This window comes from Dryobates pubescens, chromosome 17 (genome assembly GCF_014839835.1).
Source record: "Dryobates pubescens isolate bDryPub1 chromosome 17, bDryPub1.pri, whole genome shotgun sequence".
Lineage (NCBI taxonomy): Eukaryota > Metazoa > Chordata > Aves > Piciformes > Picidae > Dryobates > Dryobates pubescens.
This window is the reverse complement of record NC_071628.1, coordinates 20,907,319-20,926,080: the sequence shown is the minus strand read 5'-3', so window position 1 is coordinate 20,926,080 and position 18,762 is coordinate 20,907,319. Positions and strand designations below refer to the sequence as shown.

Below are 18,762 nucleotides of genomic sequence, written 5' to 3'. Positions count from 1 at the left end.
GATCCCTGCCAGAGCCTTGAGGAGGACTCCCTGAGTGCTGTGGGACACTGGGCATGCTGGGGACCCTGGCGGAGGTCTGGGGTCCTGGGCCCTGCCCTGCTGCAAAGGAGTCATGAGCTCAGGGACATGCTGGGGGACAGCATGCCTCAGTGGTCCCCTTGGTGGCTCTGCTGGCCTGTGGAGCCCACTGCCACCTTCCACTGCCATGAGGGTCTCCACAGCTCCTTACCTCCAGCTGTTCCTCTGGGGGCTGGGTGGCTCCCTCTGCACATTCATTGCCACGCTCTGGGAAGCAGCTCAGACCTCGCTGTCTCCACCTTCTCTGTGCAGACCTCTACGCCTCCCCTCCACAACAAGGACAGCTCCTTATTCCCTCTGGCCTCACAGAAGAGCTCCTGCAGTCAACCACTGCCTCCCCTGCCCAGCCCTCATCCTTCTCCAGGTAGTGGAGCCCGGAGAGTGTCTGAATGAGATGCTCCCAGTGCTCCTTCATGGCCCTGGTTGGGGCTTGTCTGGAGTGGTTCTCCCAGTAGGAGCCTCCTTTTGGGGACCAGGTTTCATGTGGCTACCACCTGCCCCTACCCATCACTGCTGCACTGTCCCGGTTGGCAGCATGGAAGGACCTTCTTCCTTCTCCTTGGCTGCACCAAGGGCTCTCCATGAGGGCTGCAGCCACCATCATCCAGTGCAGAATTCCACCTGCATCAGGGTTCATGGAAGCCAGTGCCACTGCCACCAACTTGGAGGATCAGCAGCAGCTCTGCCTGCTGCATCTAATCCTCTCTTGTAATTCCTTGGAAGAGCAAAGGTCTTCCCAGAGCTACAGGAGACAAGCCCCATGGCTTGAGGGCCCTGTGGGATGGTCTCCTGATGTGCTGGTGCAGGGGCTGCTCTGATGCCCTGCTCCACAGGGTGTTCTCCTCTTGGAGACCCAAGAGCTTGGGCCTTTGTCTTTCCCAGATGTGAGCCTGCCTTTGTCTCCTCAGGTGCTGCTGGCCCATCCCAGCGCTGTTTCTGTAGCACACTGAAGCTGTGGCACTGCTAGAGATGGAAGCAAACCAGATAACCCTGGAGAGCTTTGAGAAGGGCACAGAGAACCCAGCGTTCAGCTGCACCGTGAGTCAGCCCTTCCCCTCCTCACTGCTCTCACCGCTGCTCAGGGGGTTCCAGCTGAGGATCTTTTCCAGGGGGAGGAGAGACTCAGCGAGGAACATCATGGTCCGTGTGGGGAGAGGAGAGAAGAGGGGCAAGGGCAGCTCTCCTGCTGCAGGTAGGATAAGGCCTGGATGCCTGTGTTTGCAGGGGTCAAGAGCAGGTCTGCAAGCCTGGGGCCAGTGATTCTCCCCAAACCAAAGCTGAGCTGGGAGCAGAGCGGGGCCTTACTGACCCGCAGGCACAGGGGGGCAGCGCCTGGTGGCTCTGTCTGGCTTTGTAGGGTTGCAGCAGCAGGTCTCTATCCCCATAGCAGCCACCCAGAGCAAGCCTCCAGCTCTGGGTGGGAGCATGCAGTGGGGTCTGCCCTGGCATAATGGGCACAGCACACCTGGACCACCCAGCTGCTGCCACAGGTGCCCTGGGAGGCAGGGCCAGGAGCTGGTCTGTGGAGTTGGGCTGAGCTGACCTTCAGGCCCATCTGCTGCTGCTCTCCTGTCTCTGGCATGTGCCTGTCCCCAGGAGGGTCCTGCAGCCGGCGACCAGGGCCAAGCGCTTCTGCAAGGCTCATGCCAAGATGCTGAAGAGAATCATGCTGGGGCTTCTTGGAGTAGGTGAGGACTTCCTGGCACTGAGAACCCATCTCATAGCCCTTTGGCTGGCTGTGTCCCCAGCCTCCAAGCGCTGGGCATGGCCACCCATGTGGAGGCTTTACCTGCTCGCACCGGCCCCACTGCCTGCCCCTCCTCATACCACCTCTGCTGTCATTGTCCTCTCCTTCTTCATCTCCCCTCCCTCACTGTGCAGAACTCCCTCCTGATGTCCAACCTAACTGCCCTGCTCCAGTTCCAAACCACTGCCCCTGATCCTGTCCCCACAGCCCCTCCTGATCAGTCCCTCCCCAGCCCTCCTGCAGGTCCCCTTCAGGTACTGGAAGACTGCTCTAAGGTCTCCCTGGAGCCCCAACTCCCCCAGCCTGTCCCCATAGGGGAGGTTCTCCAGCCCCCTGCTCTTCTTGGTGGCCCTCAGTCCTACAGCCCTGATGTCTCTGCCCCTCCATGTGCCTCCTCCAGGCTACCTCTGCTACTTCATTGCTGCCTGCTGGCTCAACTTCCAGCGAGCCCTCCCCTTGGTCATCATGACTGCTGTGGTTGCCTTCTTCACCTGCTGGAGCCTCTTCAAGAAGTTCTGTGGGGCAAAAGTATTGCTGCTGCTCAGGCCTGCTTGGAAATGCCTCCAGAAGGGCTGGCCGTGGCTCAGATGGTGAGTCAGGGGCGGGCAGGGCCAGGGCCCTCCCGGCACCAGGTCCCACCTCCTGTGGCTGCATTGCCTGCGTGTCCCAGCGACGCCGCTGCGGGCACTGCCCTCCTGCCACTAGGGCACCTCATGGGTGGTGAGGCATGGACCAGCCTGGGGACCAATTCAAAGCCACAGCAGAAATGTGGTGATGGGTACTGGCATCACCTGTGTCTGAGCCTCAGATTTCTTCGTCTGCGTGGACCTCCTGCTGCCACCTCCTGCACAAGCAGTTCCTGCCCTTTGTGGGCTCCTCTCCCCATGGCTTCATCCTGTCTGACAGCCTGGGACTTCCTTTGCAGGTTCCTGTGGGCAGCTCTCCTGGGGGGCCTGATTGCCTGGCTGGTGCTGGACACCTCCAAAAACCCAGAGCAGCTCATCTCCTTGGCTGGCTTCTGCTTCCTGGTGCTGTTCCTGTTTGCCTTCTCCAAGCACCACGGCGCAGTAGGTGTTTCAGGTGCTCCCCTCAGGGGAGGTGCTCCCTTCCCACTGGCATCCCCTGATGGCCCTTTGCTGGAGCTCCCTGGAAGAAGCAGGAGCCCAGCAGGGCTCCTGGACAGAGTGGGTCCCAGCTGGTTGGGTGGATGAAGCCTCAAAGCCACCTCACTGCTCTCCTTCCCACTGCTCACCCCAGGGCTCCCCAGTGGTTCCTCCATCTTGGTTTCTACCATGTCCCTCAGTGGGTCAGATCCAGAAACCCAGCACCAGCCCCACACTGAGTTTCAGGTGTCTGTGGATGGAGGGTGGGCCTGAGCCACCCAAAGGGTGCCCTGGATGGCTCAGGCAGAAGTGGCTGAAGTGCCCAGCTTGCTGCAGTGCTGTGGGTAACTCCACCTGCCTCCTCCAGAGGCTTGGTGACCAAGCAGCTCTGCTCTCCTGGGCCTGTACTGCCAGCTAAAGCAGCAGCAGGTCTCTGGCTAAACCTGGCAGGCTGTGTTCCACTATCCTGGTCCCAAGTCCCACCAGCTTCCTCCTTGGGCTCCTGCTCTGTGCTGGTACCCTGTGACCCTCACCCTGGGCACAGTGGCTGCCACGGGCAGCTGTGGAAGGGAGCTAGGAAGGGAAGGTTCTGTAGGCTTTGCTTATGTCTCAGCATTGCTCTCTGCTCTGGTCATGGTCCTCAGGTGTCCTGGAGAGCTGTTCTGTGGGGTCTTGGCTTGGAGTTCTTGTTTGGAATCTTTGTGCTGCGAACCACCCCTGGCATCCAAGCTTTTCGGTGGCTGGGTGACCAAATCCAGGTACTGCACCCACCCACCCCAGCCATGCTTGCAGCCTCCACCCCCCACCCCCCACCCCCATGGCATCATCCAGAAGAGCTGAGGGCAGCATGGGGAAGAGAAGCTGCTGGGGCTGGACACTCACAGACAGTTTAGTTTGTGGCTGGAGCAAAGCCACCAGCTCTTTTCTGGGGTCCTGCAGAGACCCTTCAGTGTGGTCTCCCTTGCAGGCTGAAGAAGTGCCCCATGGCTTGGAGACAGCCACCAGTGTCCCCAGCTGAGGTCTCAGGGCCGTTGTCTGGGGGCACAGACCCCTGCTAAGCAGCAGTAAGATGTCAGGGCAAGAGCTAGTGGAGAGCTCCATCCTACCCTGTACCTTCTCCCCTTGCAGTACTTCCTGGGCTACACCACAGCTGGCTCTGGCTTTGTCTTCGGGAACGAACTCATTGCAGAAGTCTTTGCCTTCCAGGTCAGACTGGGGAGTGGGGAGTGGGGTGTGGGAGGCAGGGCCAGGTTTTCACCTGGGCTGGCTGCCTTGCTGGGTCCTTGGAGAGCATGGAGCTAAACACAGCCAAGTTTGCTGCACCACAGCTCAACCAGCTCAAGGATGGGTCTGCTGCAGCTTTGTGCCCACCTCCAGCTCTCCTGAGTGCCAGGGGGTGTTTGCACTGGTTCCTGTCCCTCCCACCAGCCTGGCTCTCTGTTGTGGCTCCCCAACAGCATGGACTGGCTGTGCAGTAACACACCAGGCCCAGAGGAGCTTGGGTCCCAAGTGGACTTGGATGTGGTGTTGCTCAGCCCTCCCTTAACTCTGTGCCTTGGTGCCTGCTTGCAGACTCTGCCCATCATTGTCTTCTTCAGCTGTGTGATGTCCATCCTCTACTACCTGGGTGTCATGCAGTGGATCATTGTTAAGGTGGGGGTCTCACAGCTGCCTTGGGGGGTGCTGGAATGGAGAAGAAGCTGGTGGCTCTGTGACTGCTGTGATCAGCTGAGGGATGTCCCAGAAAGAGGCAGGGTTCTGATTTGGGTGATTTGTCCTGCATAAAGGGACACACACAACCCCCGCCCCCCTCCCCCACACCTGCTGAGAAAGCCCAACCCTGGAGCGGCTGCTGCCCGCCCTGGGGGCAGTCCCGAGACCCCGTCCGTGCAGCTTCAGGGTCAGGCAGTGCCTGCTGCGGGGGGCAAGGTGCCCGAGGTCCTGCTGAACGCGGTGTCTTCGTCCTTCCCCAGATCTCCTGGCTGCTTCAGGTCTCCATGGGCACCACTTCCACGGAGACCCTCAGTGTGGCGGGGAACATTTTCGTGGGACAGGTAAGGCCCCGAGCGGGAGATGCAGCTCCCCGGCGCCGCCGCCGAGCCCGGCGCGCAGGAAGGCTGCGCTGGCGGCCGGGGGCGGTGCGGGGCGCGGCTGAGCGCGGCTCTGTGCCCGGCAGACGGAGGCGCCGCTGCTGGTGCGGCCGTACCTGGCGGACATGACGCGCTCGGAGCTTCACGCAGTGATGACCGGCGGCTTCTCCACCATCGCGGGCAGCGTCATGGGCGCCTACATCTCCTTCGGGGTCAGTCTGCCCCTGCCCCCTGCTGTCCGGCGGCGCCTGCCCTCGGCGAGCAGCAGTCCCTGCCGTGAGCAGGGGCAGAGCAGAGCCCCCCCGTGCCCAGCTCACCTCTGCCCTCGGCGAGCAGCAGTCCCTGCCGTGAGCAGGGGCAGAGCAGAGCCCCCCCGTGCCCAGCTCACCTCTGCCCTCGGCGAGCAGCAGTCCCTGCCGTGAGCAGGGGCAGAGCAGAGCCCCCCCGTGCCCAGCTCACCTCTGCCCTCGGCGAGCAGCAGTCCCTGCCGTGAGCAGGGGCAGAGCAGAGCCCCCCCGTGCCCAGCTCACCTCTGCCCTCGGCGAGCAGCAGTCCCTGCCGTGAGCAGGGGGAGAGCAGAGCCCCCCCGTGCCCAGCTCACCTCTGCCCTCGGCGAGCAGCAGTCCCTGCCGTGAGCAGGGGGAGAGCAGAGCCCCCCCGTGCCCAGCTCACCTCTGCCCTCGGCGAGCAGCAGTCCCTGCCGTGAGCAGGGGCAGAGCAGAGCCCCCCCCGTGCCCAGCTCACCTCTGCCCTCGGCGAGCAGCAGTCCCTGCCGTGAGCAGGGGCAGAGCAGAGCCCCCCCCGTGCCCAGCTCACCGCTGCCCTCGGCGAGCAGCAGTCCCTGCCGTGAGCAGGGGCAGAGCAGAGCCCCCCCGTGCCCAGCTAACCTCTGCCCTCGGCGAGCAGCAGTCCCTGCCGTGAGCAGGGGCAGAGCAGAGCCCCCCCGTGCCCAGCTCACCTCTGCCCTCGGCGAGCAGCAGTCCCTGCCGTGAGCAGGGGCAGAGCAGAGCCCCCCCGTGCCCAGCTAACCTCTGCCCTCGGCGAGCAGCAGTCCCTGCCGTGAGCAGGGGCAGAGCAGAGCCCCCCCGTGCCCAGCTAACCTCTGCCCTCGGCGAGCAGCAGTCCCTGCCGTGAGCAGGGGCAGAGCAGAGCCCCCCCGTGCCCAGCTCACCTCTGCCCTCGGCGAGCAGCAGTCCCTGCCGTGAGCAGGGGGAGAGCAGAGCCCCCCCGTGCCCAGCTCACCTCTGCCCTCGGCGAGCAGCAGTCCCTGCCGTGAGCAGGGGGAGAGCAGAGCCCCCCCGTGCCCAGCTCACCTCTGCTGGCCTGGCTGGAAGGTCAGAGCCCTGCCAGGGCCCAGGGGCAGCTGTGGCATCCTTGCTGCTTGTCCTTGCCCAGCCAGCAGGGCCAGGCTGCCTCACTGAATAACTTAGCCTTAACTTAGACCCTCTGGGGGGCTCTGATTCCCCCTCCTGCCCACAGGAGCAGATGGCAGAGGCCAAGCTCGGGGCCTTGTCCAGATTGGTGGTGAACATCTTCATAGATGGAGGTCTCCCCACACCTCTCTGTTCCACCCCACAGGTTTCTTGGGCACAGGGAACAATTGTTTTCCATATCTCCAACTGGAATTCCTCCACTGAACCTGCCCCACCATGGGGCACCTCTGGGTAGCGTCCTCCTGCCAACCTTGTTAAAGCAGCTGAGAGCTGAGCCCCCTCTGCTCTCAGCTGAACAAGGCTCCACCTCGGTGCTCCTGTGCCCCAAGACCCCTGGGAATGCCCTCTCCAGTTCCTCATCACCTCAGACCTGGACAGGGTGTCCAGATGAGGCCTCATCAGTGCTCTGTAATGGGGACTAGACCTTCTCCTCGATCTGCTGGCTGAGCTCCTGCAATTTGAACATTAATTAGCCTCCTTAAATGAGGAGCCAAGGGTGAAAGGCCAGAGAAATTAGATGTTGCAGGGGAGGGGTGAGGCTGGGGGCTTGACTCTTCATCAGCAGGTAGAAGTTCAGGATGTTGCACAACCTATGGCTCTGATACTGATAAAAAGGGACAAGGAAGGGACAAGGCTGCTCAGGATGAGGTCAAACAGCAGGGCAGATCAGCATCTCTGAGGCTGCAGTCGCTGCAGCTCCTGCCAGCAGTGTCAGGGCCAGCGGAGATGGGAAAAGCAGAGACATTCTTCCCACCCTGAGCAAATGGGCAGCCCTGAACTGCTCTGATACCAGCTGGGGGGGGAAGGAGGGATACCCTCGGGTGGGATGCCATGGGGCACAGCTTGGCACAGAGGTGCCTAAGCCCAGGGTGTGTGTTGCAGATAGATGCAGCATCGCTGATCGCAGCCTCAGTGATGGCTGCGCCCTGCGCCCTCGCCATGTCCAAACTCATCTACCCTGAGGTGGAAGAGTCCAAGTTCAAGGGCAAGGAAAGTGTCCAGATATCCAGAGGGTGAGTGAGCAGAGGACTGGGGACAGCATTCAGCCCTGCAGAGGGTGAGTGAGCAGAGGGCTGAGCAGAAGCTGTGGGGCAAACTGGGAACAGGAGTGGACACTGCAAGCGGCCCAAGGCTGGGAGAGCCTCTGGTGTGCAGACACCCAGGGAGTGAGAGCCATCCAGTCACAGGAGCCCACTGGGGTCTTGCCTGTGCAGGGAGGAGCAGAACGTTCTGGAAGCTGCAAGCAATGGGGCAGCCACCTCAGTGGGGCTGGTGGCCAACATCGCAGCCAACCTCATTGCCTTCCTGGCAGTGCTGGAGTTCATCAACGCTGCCCTGCGCTGGCTCGGGGAGATGGTGGACATCCAGGGGCTCTCCTTCCAGGTAACCCCCAGGGCAGCCCTCTGGGCTGGGCTGCCGAGATCCTGCATCCCCCACCCACCCTCCCCCATTCTCCACTTTCTCAGCAGGCTGCAGCGCCCTTTGCTGGGTGCTTGGCAAATGCTGCCCGCGGGTGCCCAGGGCTGTGGGGCAGCTCTGAGCTGCTCCCTCCTGGGGTGCTTTTTGCAGGTGATCTGCTCCTATGTCCTCATGCCCGTGGCCTTTCTGATGGGGGCAGACTGGGCAGACTCCCCGGTGGTGGCTGAGCTCCTGGGCATCAAGATCTTCCTGAACGAGTTTGTGGCATACCAGCACCTGGCAGAGTACAAGAAGAACCGGCTGGCAGGGCTGCCTGAGTGGGATGGCAGCCGCAAGCAGTGGATATCTGTGAGGGGCACTGCCGCCCTGCCGGGCACGGGGTGGAACGGGGTCCCGGCCAGGCGGGGCTGTGACGGGCAGGCGGGGGGTGGGGGGCACCTGTGCCCAACTAGGCTTCGCCACCTGCTGTGTTCGAGGGCATCCTGAAGGAGTCGAAGCCCCTTTCCGTGTGTGCTGCCCCCTGCAGGGCAGCTCGTGGTGCCACAGGGCTGCCTGTCCCCCCCGGCCCAGCCTCTCCCAGGGGCAGGCTGCCTGCCACCTGCAGCCCCAACCCAGCTGAAGAAGAAAGGGCAGGGGTGGGGCCCTCCTCTCAGTCACGTCTGGCTGGGCTGGGGTCTACTGTGCAGTGCTCAGCTCCGGGTGCTCTGGGCCTGCTGCTGCCAGGGGGTGACCATCCTGTGCCACTGTGCCCCTCCAGGAACGAGCTGAGAGCATCACCACCTTCGCCCTCTGCGGCTTCGCCAACCTCAGCTCCATCGGCATCATGCTGGGAGGCCTGGGTGAGTGCCCCCACAGCCTGGGTGCATGGGCACCATGCAGTGGGACCCTGGGCACAGGGAGCAGAAGCTCAGCAGGGGCAGGAGGAATTTGCTGCCCTCCTTCCTCCAAGGCTGGTCTCTGCCAGCAAACAGATAAGGAACCGGCTGGGTGTGAGGTGATGGTGATGAGTCTGCACTGCACCCATGGGCAGGAGCACCTGTGTGCCCCACAAGCCCAGGTGCCACCCAGCCATGGGGCAAAGGGCAGGGACTCCAGTGCTGAGAGCCCTGAGGACTCTGGTTGATCACCCATGGGTGCAGGGTGAGCATGGCACAGGAGAGGCAGAGAGCAGGCTGGAGATGGGCTGGGATCACCACGTCCCTGTGGTAGGGGTGGTCAGGGCACCGTGTGGCAGAGCCGAGCAGGGACCTGGGTCACACCCCAGCCCCATCCCCTGGCTGGGGAAGAGCAGAGCAAGGACCTGACTCTGTCCCTTCCCTGCAGGCTCCATGGTCCCCCAGCGCCGGGGGGTCATTGCCTCCCTCGTGCTGCGTGCCCTCCTCACCGGCATCTGCGTCTCCATGCTCAACGCCTGCCTGGCAGGTACGTCCCTGCCCACCGCCACTGGGGCCAGAGGGGCTGGGGAGGGACAGGCAAAAGGCTGAAGCCCCCTCAAGTGCACCTGCAGGGCTGGGGACAGCTGCAGGGCTGGGGACAGCTGGCCTGGCCTGGCCTCCCCATGGCTCAGCCAGGGCCTCCAAACCCTTTGCTCTCCCTTCGTGGCTTTGCCAAGAGCTGCCCATGCCCAAATCTCTGCTGGGGCCCTCACCCCCACCTGGACTCACCTGGGGACACGGCAAGGGCACAGCAAGGAGCTCCCCTGGGGCACTGCTGCAACCATCTTGGGGGTGAGGGGCATGGGACCTGCAAGCACAGTGCCAGGCACAGCACTTGCACTCGGGCATAGCTGAGGTGTGGGAATTGGCAGCAGGGGTGGGGTACAGGATGTGGAAGCATGCTATGGGGATGGGATCTGTATGCATGGTCCTCAAGAACCCCAACCAGACCTTGTCCCCAAGGTCTGCTTCATGTGCCAACGGAGGTGGGTGACTGTGTGACCTTCTTCAGCACTGCCAACACCAGCTCCCCCAGCTACACCCTGTACACCTGCTGCCAGGAGCTCTTTGCCAGGTGGGTGTGAAGGGCCCTAGACCCATTTGGGGCTCCAGGGGGTGGGCAGCAGCTTGCCCTGACCATGCTTTGTCTTCTGCCAGCTCAGTGCTGGAGAATGGGAACCTGTCCTTCACGGGTCCCTGGGCTGGCGTGGCACAGGCTGTGCTGCACCTGGCACAGTGCTGTGGGCCCTACAACCACTCCTCCTGCATGGGGACGACCTAGAAGCATGCAAGAAGCTGCCTGCTGGGTGCACCAAGGCCTGGCCCCAAAGGGAGCAAAGCAGCCCTGGCAGAGACCTGTGTGCTTGGTCTGCTCTGCTCAAGCGACGAGGGACAGCAGCAGGCACCCTGCAAGCAGCACACTCAGGTGCTGGCCCTGTGGTACATGGGAACTGCTCCCAAATAAACCCTGGGACTCTCCCCACCTTTAGGGGTGGTTGTCAGGATGAAGGTGCCAGGCTCTTTGTGGTGGTGCTGCCCAGTGACAGGACAAGAACCAATGGGTACAGGCTGGAACCCAGGAGGTTCCTCACCATAAGGAGAAAATTCTTTGTTGTGAGGGTGCTGAGGCCTGGAGCAGGCTGCCCAGAGAGGTTGTGGAGTCTCTTCTAGACATGTTCAAACCCCTCCTGGCTGTTCCTGTGTGCCCTGCCCTGTGTGGCCCTGCCTCGCAAGGGTTGGTCCCTCCCACCCCCTCCACTGGCCTCTGACCATGCAGGGCCAGAGTCCCCTCAGGACAGCCCAGCCCAGCCCAGCCTCTACCAGGTGCCAGCTTGCAGGTGGAGGCCCAGCCAGCCCCTTGTCCACAGGCTGGGGTACAGCCACCACTCACAGACATTGCTGTGCCCTCAAGATGCAGCCCTGGCACTGCCACGCTCGGTGCCCCATGCCCGCAGGCAGCAGGCTCCGGGAGCAGGCCAGGCCTTGCTTTATTGCACTCCAGCAGCCAACCTCCTCCACACCCTCAGCTTACAGCGAGCCTTTCTCTGCCACCACCATGCAAGGTGGCATTGCTGGTGCCCAGCACCCTCCTCCAAAGCCTTTTTTGCAAGCTATGCTGCCCACTGCCATGCTCCACTGGCTGCTGGGCAGCTGAGTGAGCTCATGGGCAGCTGGGAGGCTTTCCTCTGCCACGTGAGCATCACTGCCTGCCCAGGACTGCCTCCTGCCCTGGGGCAATGTGGTCTGGAATGGGTGCTGCCAGCTGCCACTGGGCTAGGCAATGTGCCAAGGAGGGGTAATGCTAAGCAAGCATGACCAGGTCATGTTGTGGGGCTGGGCAGGGCCTACAGGCTCTGCATGTGGCAAGTGGGCAAGGAGAGCTGAGTCCTGTGGGCTGGACACCCACATGTGCCAAAGCAGTGCCTGGCATGGAGGTCACTGCTTTGCCTGCTTCTGGGTGCCCCATATGAGGTAGAGCATCTTTCCTGTGAGGCTGGCTGGCACCCATAACAGCACCACTGCCCTCAACATCCACCCAGCATGGGAGTGGGAGGCTTATCCTGGGGGGGAGGGGAGGCTGGCAGGGCAGGGGTGCAAAATCCCATCCTCCTTCAGCTGCCAGCGCCAACACCAGCACCCTAACATGGGCCTGGCTTGCACTCCAGAGCCTCACACAGCAGCAGCAGCCCTGCAGCTCACCCTAAGGCCCTTCTGCAGCAAAACCTTGTAGCCCAGCGTGTGCCAGGGCAAACGAGGCCACCTGGGCACTGCTGGGGCTCTCAGCTGTGACACGGAGCATGAGCAGGGCTTGGCACAGCTGCTTTATGGTAGGACACAAAGAGAGACAGGAGGTGCTGGGAGCCAGGAGGGCAGCCCAGCCTCCCGGTTTGCTGGGGGCCAGCCAGGCAGCGGGCACAGCACCCGCAGAGCCTGAGGGAGCAGGGCTGCTGGCCCTGCCTTAGGGCAGGCAAATGGAGAGCGCTGGGAAAGGGACCCGAGCCTGAGGGTGTAGGGACACATGGCCCCAGGGGCTCCACCACAGCAGCAGCCCTTGGTGACAGGCAGTGGGAAGGGGCCCGTGCCGCCCACAGCTGGCAGCCCCCGGGGCCCTGGCACTCACACTCGCACACAGCACACACCGGGCACCGGCCAGGGGAGGGGAGCGGCGGCGGCAGCCACCGCCAGGGCATCCCCTGCCCGGCCGTGCCGCACGCCGCCTCCAGGCTGCCCAGGCTGGGGTCGGGAGTGGGGGTCCCAGCTGCAGCAGCTCTGGCTACTGCGGGGGGCCGGCCCTGCCCCTCTCTCCTGACCCCGCTTTGGAGCCCGCCGCAACCTCCCTGGTTTCCGCGGCTCTCCGGGAGGCCTTGGGGCTCAGGGCAGCCTTGCGCACGCCCTGGGGACTTGCCAGTCCCTTCTTCTGCAGCTGGGGGCTGGACTGCGCAGACTTCCTGCCCATGGAGGGGCTCCTGGAGCCCTTGGGCTTGGCTGGCTCCAGCGTCTTCAGGCCCAGGATGCTGCAGTAGTGGTTACAGCGGTGAGTGGCCGCAAACTGCTCCAGCAGTGAGGGGAAGCAGCTCTCCTTCAGCCCCTGGTACCTGCCGGCAGACGTCACAGTGTGCCATCAGGGCACGGGGCTGGGGATGGAGCCCAGCCACCGAGCTCCACCTGTGTGCTGGAGCTGGGCACAGCCAGGGCCGCCCCGCACCAGCAGCTCCGTGTCGCTCACCCTTTCAGGCTGGTGGCGATCCGCACATTGGTCACCTTCCAGCCCACTCCTGCAAGGAAAGGAAGGACAGCAACCAGGCTCTGCTCAAAGCACAGACACTGGCACCAAGGGCAGGTTGTTGCCCTGGGAGCTGGGCTCCGTGGTACGTGGGAAAGAGGCAGGAGGGCAGGGCTGGGGGTTGTCCTGCCCCTGTCACAGGCCAGAGTGTGTCAGGAGGCTGCAGGAGTTGGATGGGAGATGCCTTTACCTTCCATGTCAGTCACCAGGATGTTTCCGTTTGTCCACTGGTAGACCCAGTGCTGGAAGGTGCAGCACTTGAGCACGACCTCTGAGGTGCCAAGTGCCACCAAGCTGCCATCTCTCTCGGTGGCACAGTACTGCTGGCAGGGCGCGCCCAGGTCCTCCTCCATGGTGGCGTAGGGGATGTTGTTGGCCGGGCGGTAGACCAGGTACAGGGGAAGGATCCTGGGGGGGCACAGCGTGGGGGTCACGGCAGCCGCTCAGCTCTGCCCTTCGGGACGTGCCCAGCAGGCACGGGGTGCCCCGGGACGCCGAGCTGGGCGGCCAGGCCGCGGTACTCACTCGGGCACCGCTCCGAAGCCAGGGGCAGCCCGTGCCTCGGCGGCGAAGATCTTGCAGTACTCACGGCTGGAGTTCTGCACTTTGCATTCCTGAGGGGGCAAAGAGAGCAGTCAGGGACTTGGCCCAGCCTCCACCAGCGCCTCCAGGGGACCCCCACTGGCACAGGCATTCCCTGGCACCACGGCCAGTTGGTTCCCTGTCCCGGTGGTCAAAGGACAAGTGACAGGAAAGTTCCCAGCAGCTCCCAAAGAAGAGCTGAAGCCAAGAATAACAAAGGGCATTGGCAGCCTTCTGGGACATGGCTCAGTCCCTCTGGAGAGTCCAAAAACAAAGGAAATGCCATCCGGGGGTGCAGCAGGAAAAGTGTGGCCAGCAGGGCTGGGGAGGTTCTGCTGCCCCTCTGCTCTGCCCTGCTGAGACCACACTGCAGGACTGTGTCCAGCTCTGGGCTCCCAGGGCCAGAGAGACAGAGACCTGCTGGAGAGAGTCCAAGGGAGGCTGTGAGGATGATGAAGGGACTTGGAACATCTCTGCTGGGAAGAGAGGCTGAGAGCCCTGGGGCTGCTGAGTGTGGAGAGAAGGCTGAGAGGGACCTGATCAATGTCTATCAAGAGCTGAGGGCTGGCTGGCAGGATGGAGGTGCCAGGCTCTGTTTGGTGGTGCCCAGGGGCAGGACAAGGAGCAATGGGCACAGGCTGGGACCCAGGAGGTTCCACCTCAGCATGAGGAGAAACTTCTTTGGGGTAAGGCTGCTGGAGGCCTGGAGCAGGCTGCCCAGAGAGGTTGTGGAGTCTCCTTCTGTGGAGACTTTCCAGACCCCCCCTGGCTGTGTTCCTGTGTGCCCTGCCCTGGGTGACCCTGCCCTGGCAGGGGGTGGGCTGGATGATCTTTTGAGATCACTTCCAACTCCTGGCACTCTGTGAGTCTGTGGTAAAAGGCTCAGAGTCCCATGGGCAGGTGCCATAAGGATGTGGTGTTTGGGCTACCGTGGCTGCATGCTCTCAGAGACCAAGGCTGTTGGAGCAGGCTCTGTGGGTGCAGCAGGTGAAATGAATTGGCCACGGAGCTGGGGACCGTGGCACAGCGAGATGGGAAGGTGTGTGTGGGACAGGAGGAGGCTGCTCACCTGGATGGTGATGTCGTAGTTCTTCTCGACGAGGCTGTTGTCGTTCTTGGTCCCAAAGACAATGAAGTTGTGCACTTTGATGACGCAGGTGCAGCCGGACTCGAAGAGGGGCTCCAGCCCGTAGATGGCCCTGGCGCGGCAGGCTTTGCGCAAGGGCCCCGCAGGCAGCTCGGTGTCCTCGCTCACCACACGCCCGAACAGCTTGTCCCCCCAGTACCCCGCGTCGGCCAGGCCCTTGGCGAACACCATCGGCGTCATCTCGATCTCCTCTCCTACCGCTGCGGGGAAGAGCCGGCGAGGGATGGCAGGCCGGGCGCGCCCTGCCCCCGGCCCCCTGCCGCCCCCCGCCCCCGGCCCGGGGCAGCGCCGCAGCTCGCCGCTCCCAGCCCTTACCTTCCGTCTCCTCCCGTGACACCAGCCCCGACAGCACTGCAGGAAGAGAGCGCAGGGGGCTCAGGGGCTGGCCGCGGCCCCTCCTGCCCCGCGGCTCCCGCAGCAGGGCGGTGCGGAGGGGCAGCGCTCGGCGGGCAGGGGCAGAGGCGGCTGTGTGCCCCTCCGCAGCCTGGCAGCAAACCCGGCTCACGGCGGCAGCCCGCGGCGGGCACAGTGCCGGGCACAGAGCCGGGCTGCCCGAGCCCCTCACCTTCTGGGGTGAGCAGGAAGTGTGTGGCGGCGGTGCCGTGCTCGTTGCTGATCACGCAGCGGAAGGCGCCGCAGTCCCGGGGGGACGCCTGCACCACGGCCAAGGCCACCTGGCTCTCGTCGCCGGCGCTGCAAGGAACCGGAGCAGGGCCTCAGCCCCGGGCGCTTGCGGGCACGTGGGAGCCCACACGGGATGGGCACCGTGCTGCCCCTGCGCGGACTGGAAGAGGGCTACCAAGGAAGCCAGCCCGAGGGCCTCTCACCTGCTCCCCGGTACCTCACGGCACCAGGGGTCTTGCCCTGCAGTTTGCACTCACAGAGATGCCCATCTGCCAGGCAGGCCCTGCGGCATTTGCCTGTGCCTGGGCTACAGAGGGCTGAGGGACTGAGAGGGGCTTGAGTTGACAGACTGCAGCTGGGTGGGGTGGCCCCAGGGTTGCCCAGCATCACCTCCAGCTGCTCACAAGCGAGAGCAGGCACCACTCCTCCCCCTGCAGCCTGCCCTTCTCCCACAGACTGCCCAAGCACCAGCTCTGTATCAGCAGGCTGCAGGTCTTCTCCAGCACAAGGCTTTGGGCTGGCACTTCCTCTGGCCAAGCTGGTGAGGCACCAGGCAGACCGATCTCCACCAGGACCTAAGGCCTTTCTCTGCCAGCATGAACCAGCACGGGGGCCACAGGGGAAGGGGTGGGACCATCATCCTGAGACCTGCTATCAGCTACAAGGCATGGCCACTCCTGGTCTGCCTGGTCCATCTCAGGCATCTGCTGCAGGAAGTGGTTTCTGCCCCAGGAGTGCCTCTTTCTGCCCCCTCATGAGAGGAGAAACACAAGGGATGCCCAAGGGCATCAGGCAAATCCTCTCCAGTGTGGGAGATGTTTCCACACAGGCTCCTGTGGGCTTGGGAACAAGCTGCTGTGCACTGCAGGCCCAAAGGAACATCCCAGGGTACAAGAAGCCATCCAGCTGCCCCAGCACTCTCTCCCTGTGCAAGGGTAGTGCCACGGGACAGAGCGGGCACAGCCTGAGCTGCCTTCTCCCTGCTGCCGTTTGCCAGTGGTGGCTGCAGGGAAGCACCTGCTGGAGTGCGATGTGCAGACCCTCCCCTCACAGCTGCCGCCCTCCCAGGTGTCATCTGGGGACCCAGATTTGCAGCTCACACCCAAGTCTCAAACTCTGGGATGGGCACAAGACCCCTCCTGCCCTGCACGGGGCTTGGGTTCAGCCCCTGCCTTCCCAGGGCTCTGCTTGCCACACTTGGCAGCAGGTCCCTCCCACCCTGCACAGTGAGATCAAGGTGTGCCATGCAGCGAGCCTCTCATGCAGGCCTGGCAGAGAGGGCACCTCCAGCCCAGGGGCTGGAGCTGAGGGCCATGTCTGTGAGCACTGTGATGAGCAGCTGGCAGGTTACCTCCTGTGGGCTTCTGCTACAGGGGTCTCATCCTTGTACCACAGCAGCTTCGAGTCGCTCAGGATGTTGAAGAACTGGCACCACAGTTTCAGGTTACCTGAGGCGTCGGAGAACTGCTCTGCCCTGATCTTACGAATCACCTGTGGGGCTGAGGAGAGGGGCAAAGGTGAGCCAGCCCTGGCTGCAGCTCTGGGCACAGGCCAGCTGGCCCCAGCACTGCTGCACAGGCAGGGCTGTGGTGGCCTCAGTGCCAGCACAGCCTGGTGTAACGTGCAGGGCTGGGCAGGGATCGTGCCCCTGTGCTTGGCACTGTTGAGGCCACACCATGAGTCCTGGGTTCAGTTTTGGACCCCTCACTCCAAAAAGGACATTGAGTGGCTGGAGCAGGTCCAGAGAAGGGTCTGGAGAGCAGGGCTGGTGAGGAGCAGCTGAGGGAACTGGGGGTGTTCAGCCTGGAGAAAGGAAAGCTGAGGGGAGACCTTCTGTCTCTCCACAACACCCTGAAAGGAAGTTGAAGCCAGGTAGAGATTGGTCTCTTCTCCCAAGGAACAAGTGATAGGAGAGGAGATAGCCCCAAATCAGGTTGGCCATGAGGAACAATTTCTTCCCCAAAAGGTCTGTCAAGGCCTGGTCCAGGCTGCCCAGATCAGTGGTGGAGTCTCCATCCCTGAAGGGGTTTCAAAGCCATGGAGATGTGGTGCTGAGGGCCGTGGGTTAGTGGTGACCTGGCAGTGCTAACAGCTGGACTTGAGGATCTTAAAGGTCTCTCAACCAAACCAATTCTGTGACCCCCTCAATACAACCTTCCCAGGAAGGCTCAGAGCTGCTCTTGGATCACTAGGATGGGATACAAGTGGTACAAATCTGCTGCTGTAGGCCTGCAGTGCCAGAGGGGCTTGGTCAGAGGCAGCCCAGGAGACCACTACACAGTGCTGGAGGGAAGGTTCCTCTCCTGGAGCAGGTTTGCCAAGGCTGCCCTTCCTCCTGCAAGAGTGCTGAGCCTGGCTCCCAGAAGCACTTCCCCACCAGGGTCATGTCACCAGGGATCAGTTCAGCACTGCCCATGGAGGGTGCATGCTGCTGATGCCCTCTGGACCCCTGACAAACATCAGACATGGTGAGGGGCAAGACACAGAGACCAAGAACAAGAGGATTCTGTGATCAGGGACATGCAGACTGTCCCCAGCCAGTCTCAGCACTGCTGTCCTGGCATTCCTTCACCCTCCCTGCACCGGGGAAGAAGTTCTGGTGCCACAGCCAAGGGGCAGTGCTGAACACCCTGCCAGGAGCACAGAGCTCTGGTGGCCCCGGGGTCACTCTCACCACAGGCTCCCTTTGAGGGCATCAAGGAGAGAGGCTCCCTGTGGACCACCTCTGCCCTTACCTTTGAAGGGGTTATTGGCTTGCTTGGTCTCTGCCGGCTGTGCTTCTGGCTTAGCGTCCTCAGAAACCTCCTGGTCACCGCTGCTGTCACCTGCGGGCTGCTGGTACAGCTTGGGGACTTCCAGCGTGTCCATCTTCCTGGCGGGGGCCGGCAGGCGCCGCTCCGCGGGCGGGGACGCGGCCGGGGCCGTGCCCTTCCCGGGGTGCCCTGGAGAGGCAGCAGGACTGCCCCCGAGGCCGGGGCCCTGCGGGGCTGCCTGCCCCTCCTGGCAGCCCGCGGCTCGGGGCAGGAAGATCTTGCGCCGGGCGCCAGAAGCCAGCTCCTCCGGCGTGGCACAGGGCAGCGCCGCCGCGGAGCCAGCGGCGCCCTCCTCGCAGCTCCCCGCGCCCAGACGGGAGCTGCCATGCGGAGCCTGCCCGGCTCCCTCCGCCGGCTCGCTGCCCACCACGATGGAGGGCACGGAGAGCTGGGGCGGCCCCTCCGCCTCGGCAGCCGGCCGGGGCCGTCGCTTGGGTGGCACAGGCCGGGAGGCCAGCGTCTCCTGGCTGGTAAGCAGCTCCTGGTTGATCATGCCCGTGATGCGCCGGGACGTGCGGGGCGTGAGGGGCAGGCTCTCTGCCGTCTGGAAGAGCTGATTGTTCTGCACCTTCTCCAGCACCCTCCGCGACGTGCGGGGGCTCAGACCTGCAATGCCTATCTCCGGCGGCAGGGCTTCCTCTGCCCCGGGCTGCTCCTGGGCGCCGTGCTCCGGGGCCTCTTTGGAGGCATCCTTGCTGCCGTCTGACATCTTTAAAAGCAGCAGCAGATAGTTCTTCAAGGAGGAAACCAGGTCCTTGTGCTGCATCTTCTCCTCCAAAGACATCTCCTGAGGTGTCTTGGGGCTCGGCAGCACCAGTGGTACTTGTGGCTGAACCTCAGCACCTCCTTCCAAAGAGCCTGAAGGTGCTGCTGGTTCCTGGCACGGGGCTGTGGCTGTTGGCTCCCCTCCTTCCTTCTCCCAAGGTCCTTTAGGCACTGATTTGGCACTGTCCTCCCATTGCATGCTGTCTGAGAACTTCTGCTGTGGGGCTGCTCCATAAAACTTC

At 63.2% G+C, this 18,762-nt stretch overlaps 2 protein-coding genes across 2 annotated transcripts in view; one reads left to right on the top strand and one right to left on the bottom strand.

The window, feature by feature from the left end:
• Positions 1-616: 616 nt before the first annotated feature.
• LOC104306226 (sodium/nucleoside cotransporter 2) lies at positions 617-10,184 on the top strand. Its single transcript, XM_054169099.1, has 17 exons — positions 617-1,116; positions 1,188-1,270; positions 1,675-1,766; positions 2,226-2,415; positions 2,751-2,892; positions 3,573-3,686; positions 4,057-4,134; positions 4,501-4,581; positions 4,902-4,982; positions 5,105-5,230; positions 7,334-7,464; positions 7,666-7,834; positions 8,021-8,218; positions 8,628-8,709; positions 9,194-9,292; positions 9,769-9,880; positions 9,964-10,184. The coding sequence occupies exons 1-17, from the start codon at positions 1,048-1,050 to the stop codon at positions 10,085-10,087; spliced, it is 1,971 nt and encodes a 656-aa protein (XP_054025074.1). The 5' UTR covers positions 617-1,047; the 3' UTR covers positions 10,088-10,184.
• Positions 10,185-12,003: 1,819 nt separating this feature from the next.
• Positions 12,004-18,762, bottom strand: part of ALPK3 (alpha kinase 3) — a 41,895-nt gene continuing 35,136 nt past the window's right edge. Inside the window, exons 7-15 of the mRNA XM_054169098.1 lie at positions 17,678-18,702; positions 16,294-16,441; positions 14,884-15,011; positions 14,634-14,669; positions 14,241-14,518; positions 13,115-13,203; positions 12,780-12,997; positions 12,533-12,581; positions 12,004-12,401 (exon numbers count right to left, since the gene is read on the bottom strand). Coding sequence (XP_054025073.1) covers positions 12,080-12,401; positions 12,533-12,581; positions 12,780-12,997; positions 13,115-13,203; positions 14,241-14,518; positions 14,634-14,669; positions 14,884-15,011; positions 16,294-16,441; positions 17,678-18,702 — 2,293 coding nt within the window. The 3' untranslated portion in view covers positions 12,004-12,079. The remainder of the gene's footprint in view (positions 12,402-12,532; positions 12,582-12,779; positions 12,998-13,114; positions 13,204-14,240; positions 14,519-14,633; positions 14,670-14,883; positions 15,012-16,293; positions 16,442-17,677; positions 18,703-18,762) is intronic.